At 34.2% G+C, this 7,650-nt stretch overlaps 1 protein-coding gene across 7 annotated transcripts; it reads left to right on the top strand.

The window, feature by feature from the left end:
• Nucleotides 1-201: 201 nt before the first annotated feature.
• LOC148200778 (uncharacterized) lies at nucleotides 202-6,518 on the top strand. 7 transcript variants are annotated; one of them, XM_088112485.1, is made up of 4 exons: nucleotides 202-573; nucleotides 3,152-3,303; nucleotides 3,803-4,612; nucleotides 4,965-6,518. In XM_088112485.1, exons 1-4 carry the CDS (start codon nucleotides 327-329, stop codon nucleotides 6,354-6,356), a joined length of 2,601 nt encoding a protein of 866 aa, XP_087968611.1. In that variant the 5' UTR covers nucleotides 202-326; the 3' UTR covers nucleotides 6,357-6,518. The 7 variants fall into 7 exon arrangements, with proteins under 7 accessions (XP_087968611.1, XP_087968613.1, XP_087968616.1 ...); XM_088112487.1 differs by having other exon boundaries at nucleotides 440-573; nucleotides 776-3,303; XM_088112490.1 differs by lacking the exon at nucleotides 202-573 and adding an exon at nucleotides 3,396-3,488 and having other exon boundaries at nucleotides 3,196-3,303.
• The last annotated feature ends 1,132 nt before the right edge of the window (nucleotides 6,519-7,650 follow it).

Raw genomic sequence — 7,650 nt, 5'->3', positions numbered from 1 at the left:
TATAAAAAATGTATAAAAAATATGAATACATGAAAAATAGTTTTGTTTTTATCATACAAAAATAGATTATAGTATTTAATAAAAGTCGACAATAAATAAAATAAAATAACTAACAGGCCAAAGGCCCAAAATCCAACCAAAATTCGGGCCCTGTCATTACTGATAGGGCACGTCCCCAGGTACCAATTCTAAAACGACACTCCAAAATTCGTTCATCCATAACTTTACATCCATCGTAGCGTGTACTCTCATCTTTTTTAAATTTGAGAGAGAAAGAGAGTAGTGCGATCCGCGAAGTTGAATTTGAGAATCAAGGTGCAGACGCGATGGATCTGGAGGTGGTTGGGCGTCACGCGATGCTGTTCGACGACGACGGCATGGCGGCGTTCGTGAATTCAGCGGAAGCTCTGGTGGAGTGGAACTCCCTCTCCATCGACCGCTACGATGTCCGCCACCTTCTCTCTGCTCCCCTTCCTCCGCGCCTCAAGCGCCGCCCTCCTCAGCCCGAACCCGACCTCGATCACCTACGCTATCTCGATCTCCCTTCTTCTTCTTTCGAGGAAGAACCACAAGGTAAACCTAATGTATAATTATACTCTTCGTTTCCCTTTCTAGTTCCTTCTATTTGATATCATCTAAATATGATTTCGTTTTTAATTACTACTGTGTTAGTTGGTGATTTTTTTTTTCTCAACGAGAAGCTCTCAAAAGTATGACTGGTAGTTTTATTTTGATGATGTTTTCTTCGAGCTTATTTTATGTTCTTTTTATGGAGAGAAACTGCGGAGTTTTGTTTGCTTTCCAAGGTTCATTCCCATTCGTTAGAAGCTATGGTCAGAGCAAAAGTCAATCAAATGCAAGTCGGTGGCAGTCCTTAGAAAACCTTGGATTGAAATTTTAGTTTTTCATAGAACTCAAGCTTTAAGATAAAGCTTTTTGGTATTTGTTGGCTTTAGCTAGAATTTTTGCTTGCATGCATAGCTTTCTACTTTTTATTGTAGAACCGAGGTTTTTAAAGTTTGTGTTTGATATCTTTTTGGCTAGTATACTTCAAGTAATACAGTAATACAGGGAATTAAGTTAAGAGTATCCTGGAATTTGACTTACGTTATTCAATTAAAATTATTTAGTATTTATCAAGATCAGATGATAACATTTGTGATTTTTCAATTTGGAAATTAGCATGAAATTAACAACTTAAAAAATTAAGATTGAAAAATACAAATTGGTCTTTGACTAACATCCTGAACAACATATATTCTCAAGCATTCACATAAGTGTATCTGTGTTTAATTCTTTAAAAACAAATTCTAAAATTATCCATTAAATTATTAATTCCTTAATTAATTCAGAGAATGGCCAAAAGTAGTTTCTTTTCTTACGGTTTCTGGTACTAAAAATATTTCCCAGTACAAAAGAACTTTCAAAGAGAATTATACTTCCATATAATCAAAAGCAAGTCAAGAAAAGAACAAGAACATAAACATCAGGAAATTTACATTAATGTGTCGTCATACAACCAATTCCAATGAACAGAAAATTTAGCCTATCCTAGACATCTCAAACCAGGTTTAGGTTTGGCCTCAATGGAAAAAAACGAAGCTATCTTCACAGACCAAGAACTACGAGATCGCCCCTTTCATTCTGGGGTGACGGCGGGATCGTACCATTCGAGCCTTTTTTTTCATGCTTTTCCCGGGGCTCTGGAGAAAATTGCAATCAATAGCATTTTCCTAATCCTTCCCGAAAGGAAGAACTTGAAATTCTTTTTCCTTTCCACATGGACCAGGAGATTGGATCTAGCCATAAGAAGAATAAAATGCTTGGTTGTTAAATAACTCACTTCTTGGTCTTTGACCCCCTCAGTCACTACGAACGCAGTGCAATGAGATGTGTCTATTTATCTATCTCTCTCTTAACTCGAAAAGGAGCAGGTTTGAAAAAGGATCTTAAACGTACTCTTTACAGCAATTCCTTGCAGAAAGTGGAGTCTTGTCTTGAAAGGTTCCTTTAACTGCTGACTGATGTTATTCGCACAGGTACTGGTGCGCTATAATTTCCTTATAATTTCTTTTTTTGGCTGTGCGAATTTTGGCTTGTGCTATGCGAGAATTGGCTGACAGACTCCAAATTATACATCCTGTATAATAAAACAACTCTTTTTTACACTTATCAGATGTGACATATTGGATTGTAAGCTATGGAATACCATACTTCAATTTGCTTTCTCAAATACCGATATTCTTGTATATTTAATCTGATAGGTATCGCTGAAGTATCCAACCTAAGAAATGTCAATAATTCGTTTTTTTCCATAGATGCTTATGCTTTGGGATACTTCGTAGATTTGTATAATTTTTAAAACATTTTATGAAAATCCACTACAGCTATATGAAAGTACAGTAATATACAAACATACAAAAGATGTTATCAAAAACATAAGTTTTTCTATATAAAAGGAATGAGATCTATGAAATACTGAATTTGACTTCAACATCGATATGGCCGCCAACTTCAACGTTGACATTGCTTATATCTTTGGGGATCTATATATTAAACAACATGGCAAAATTCTCAATTTACAATTAAGATATATATAATTCACATTTTATGTACAAATTTGCTAACTTTACAGCTTTAATATAATAGTACCAACAATGCACCATCACCTAGTTGTCTCAATTAAATGTCATGTCTAACCAAATATATCAATGTGTCTGAAAGACGAAATCTGTTTTTAAACACATAAGGTATCAAGTTTGTTCAATCTGTTATCGTCTTTCAGACACATTGATATATTTGGTTGGACATAACATTTAGTTGAGGCAACTAAGTGATGGTGCTTTGTTGGCTACAAGTCAAGTGTTTTTCAGTCGATGTTGGAAACTTGGAACAATATTTTACTTTTCCAGCATCCACCTGAGACGGTTGAGTGTTTTTATTTTTTGTGCAACCACAATGTCACATTTGCAGGATGGAATGTAATTTGCTACGGTTCCTGTGTCAGAATACAAGTAAGGATGTTTTCACCTGGCTTCAATTTACCTTCGGCTTCTTCTGTGTTCCAATTACTGTTTTAGTTGGATGATATTGTTGCCTTTGAAAATTATATTGGATTCTGATGTCGGATGTCACCTTTATGTTTGTTTAGATAATGGTTCAGGTCCAGTAAGTTCAGCTGGCTTTAATGCTGTTGCATTTTCATATGGAAATACTAATGCTTCCATGGAGACAAAGGACGATGATGCTGAGTCTAGTTTTCGTCCGAACTTCCCAGTACCAGAGAGTCTACTCCATAATCTGGTGAGTAACATGTCTTAATACATACTTTAATTGTGTGGTTTTTGAATGTTACTAACTTAATTGACCTTTCATTGTTTAACCAATGTCATTAGGTGATAATTGTCTAGGGTACATATGTTATTCTAAGGCTTATGATGTCTAAGTTTCAGATGCTCGGAGCATGAATGGAGTTCTTGTGACTCAAGGTAGCCATTCACAGGCACCTTTTTTTCCTTTTGATGTCATGAGAAGGGGCCGTGCAGGTGGGATTAGGATGATAGAAATTTGTTGATTCCTTATCTCTTGAGAGCAAATGGGATGATACTTGTCTACATAAAGTTCTGTTTCTTGATCTTTATCATTATCCAAGTATATTTGAAGTTGTCACGTGTTTGTTTAGTAAGATACAATTATCTTAATATTCTGCTTGGCAAGGCCCTTTCTAAGTTTATACTTATGCTAATTTTGAAATTTGAATTTATTGATTGAGAAACATTTGTTGTTTGTTGTTCTTTTCCAGCCTCCAAATGAGAAAATACATCAGATTATTTCAAGGACTGCAATGTTTGTCTGCAAACATGGAAGTCAGTCAGAAATCCTTCTTAGGGTGAAACAAGGAGATAATCCAACCTTTGGATTCCTGATGCCTGATCATCATCTTCATGCATATTTTAGATTTCTTATTAATCACAAAGAACTTCTGAAAGCTGACAAAGATGATGGCAGCTCAACCGAGGACATCAATAAGACTCGGGGGGGTGATCAAATAGGTGGTGCATTGTCTTTGCTTGGATCTGTCTATGGATCCGGAGAGGATGAGGATGGTACATCTGAGAACACTTTTGACTTTGGGAAAAAGGAATGTGGGGGAGCTATTGATGCTGTTAGTACTTATACTTCTCCTGGAGTAGAGCCGGCAGAATCTTGTTCAGATGTGGCCAAGAAGGATGGAAACGTTTCTAAAAACGCAGTACCTTTGAAAGAAAAAGTTCCAGTCATAAAGCGGAATCATTCTATCAGTACTGTTAAGACTGCAACCATAGTTAAAGCAAAATCAGGTGATGGCTTGGATTCAACGTCTAATAATACACAGAACAAGTCGCAGACTTCTTTCCCCAGTACTGCAGCTAAGATTGAACTGCCTGTTATTGAACCTCCGTCTGAATTAAAGAGAGCTATAGAGAAGATCGTTGAGTTCATCCTAAAAAACGGAAAACAATTTGAGGCTGTTCTTGCAGAACAGGATCGTCCTCATGGAAGGTTCCCCTTTCTTCTGCCATCAAATCGATATCATACTTACTATCTAAAAGTTCTTCAGTCTGTAGAACAGGTGAGTTTCACGGAATAATAAAAGTGAACTTATTTTTAGTGTATGTTCAAATTGTTTCCTGATAAGCTAGCAATTAATTGCACCTGCACTTTACTCGCTTGTAGGACATGATCCTTGTCACTCTAAGATTGAATGCCTTCTACCTACCCCTCCCTCTAAGAAAAAACACATTTTAATTGCCAGACATTGTCATCTGCTAAATAGTGCCTTCAATTTCTAGTAATTATTTTATTTGGGTTCTGGAGACATTTTTTGCACTAGTGTTCCATGAATTATTTGCTAATTTGATTTAGGTATTGTTAATTTTGACTTTGATCTACTACTTACGGCTGATCTTCCTAATTTTGTTCAGTCCAAGTTACGAGGCAAGGGCCACCAGAAGCACAATCCAGTAGGTCGAGTGGTGGACAATAATTCTGGTGTACATGATGAAAGTGACAATCATGTACATGAATCTATGGCTTCTGATCTACCACATGATAAGGACCGAAAAGAAAAGTTCAAGATGACTATTGGCAAGTCAAAGAAGGATGGTCAAGATCCAATTCCCAAAGACCAAGCTCAAAACACAGTTAGCATGGATGCAGCTGCGACAGCAGCTATTCTTCAGGCTGCCACTAGGGGTATGAAAAACCCTAATTTAGAACTTTTTAACAAGACATCAAGTGGTAGTGGTCAGGGTCTTGGAAGTGATGGTGGGTATTTATCTAGCTCTGGGACTGGGAGTCTGTATTCATCCCAACCACAAGCTCTTGTTGAAAATCCAAACTTAATTGCAAAGCCCGGGGCTTCTGCTCCTGTTGCGAAGGCTATTGCGGAAAAGATAGCTATTGCAACAGCAGGTGAAGCGGACTCCTCCGAAGCACATATGACTAAAGAGCAAAAGATTAAAGCAGAGAGATTGAAACGAGCAAAGATGTTTGCAGCCATGCTAAAAAGCTGTGTTGGAGCAAGTGAATTGCCACGAGCTTTGTCAGTGGAACCACTTGGCTCTGGCCTTTCCGGTTCAGATGCTGAGACTGTGAATCTTGTGGGTAAAGAAAGGGAAGGAAGTTCTGTTCCATTTGACGTCGAACATTCAGATAAAAGTCAAAATTCTGAGAAGCTTTCTGTTGATAATTCAGATAAAAGTCAGAAGAATGAGGAGAAAGTTGGTGGTGATAACGAACGCCGTTCAAAAAGAAAGTACCGTTCAAGACATAGTAGACATGAAGAGGAGGAGGAAGACGAGAAGAAAGAAGAGCAAGAAGATAAAAGACGACACAAACGATCAGGAAAAAGACATCGGTCTTCACACCACAGTCGAGACAGACATAAGCACAAGAGAAAACAATCCTCTTCCAAAGACGGGCATTCTTACAGGGGGGTCGAGCATGACAGTTCCTCTGATGATGAACATCAACGTTCAAGGCGTCGTCATAACTACGATAGTTCCTCTGACGACGAACACCATAAACGTAGACATTCTCGCCGTTCTAATAAACATTATAGTTCGTCTGATGGTGAGCACAGGCACCGAAGCAGAAGTGTAAAGCGTGGGAGCAGATCCCGTGGTGACAGAGAAACAGAGCTGGAGGAGGGAGAAATAATTATGAAATTGGAAAAGTCGGCAGTTGGACGTGGTAGCAGGGAGGCATCTGCTGGATTATCCAATGCAAGGGCTTCATCTCAATCACCTGAAGTAACTGATGTTCCTGATGAGCTCAGAGCCAAAATTCGAGCCATGTTAATGGCTAACTTGTAAAACATCTGTAGATTGTATTTACTTACTCTTCTTCCTCACCACGTAGCTATTGTTACCTAACTTTTCCCAAACTAAATTAACAAAATCAACTTAGTACTTAAACAAGTTTCTTAACTGGATATATGATTATTTATTTATTTTTAGATTCAGAATTAAAAATAATTATATGTGCATCTACAAAAGTTTTGAAAATAATGGTTATAAAAATAATTGTTTTAAATTTAGATGAAGTTATGTTGATTATTATAATTGAAAAGACGCTAATGTTATCAACTTTGAATTCAAATTAAGTAATATCTTTTTAGAAGTTTTAATAAATATTTATGCTTATTTTCAATTTTACATCTACTTAATTTTTATACTAATTTGGTTTATAAAAAAATGTTAAATATATTTTTAGTGTTTTAATTTGATAAAATTTGTTAAGTTGTTTCAAAATAATTAAATTTATACATATATTAAAGATAAGAAATTAAATTAGTCTATTTAAAAGAAAAATTAATTTTAATTTTTAATAAAAGTTAATAGATCGAAAGTATATATAACTCATAAAAATATATAATTTCACAGAAAAATATAATTTATATTGTGTCAATAAAGATATAACAAAACTTGTATTGTTTAAGCATTCTTTCTTTATAAATAAATAAAAAACTATATAGACTTAATAGAATTTAAAATATCTATTTTATGATAATAAAAATTAAAAAAATTAGTATTGATATTGTTATATTATAAAATTTATTATATAAATAACTTTTATAAATTTATTCTTATTTATTTTATAGGTAATTTTTCCTTTGAAAAGATAATTAAATTTTAAAATAAAGTCAAGACAAAAACGCTATATTTTATAAAAAATATTTAAAGGATAAAATTGGAAAACAAACACTAAAAAAATTATACTAAGATTTTTTTTAGTAGTGTGATAGTGTGGTGGATTATTGTTGTAAATGAGTACAAAGTTTAAATTTGAATTTTGTATAAATATAGATATTTCATTATTTAATACAAAATGGTTAGTACATGCTACATACATTTAAAAATAGAAATACACACATATATATATATATATATAATATATATATATATAATAATTATATTTTGTATAATTTATTTAATAACTAATACATATTAATACTAAATTGATTAGTAAAATTTATAATTTAGCACTAAATTAATTTCTATAAATTATAAGTTTATGATAAAATAATCCTCCAAATTTAATAATAAAAATGTAGTTATGTAATTTTTATTTATTTCTGCACTAAATTTCCTTTTCAAAAAGATTAAA

The sequence above is a fragment of the Vigna umbellata genome, chromosome 4, assembly GCF_029865625.1.
Source record: "Vigna umbellata cultivar VRB3 chromosome 4, Vumbellata_1.0, whole genome shotgun sequence".
In the NCBI taxonomy this organism is placed as follows: domain Eukaryota; kingdom Viridiplantae; phylum Streptophyta; class Magnoliopsida; order Fabales; family Fabaceae; genus Vigna; species Vigna umbellata.
This window is presented reverse-complemented; position numbering and strand designations above follow the sequence as displayed.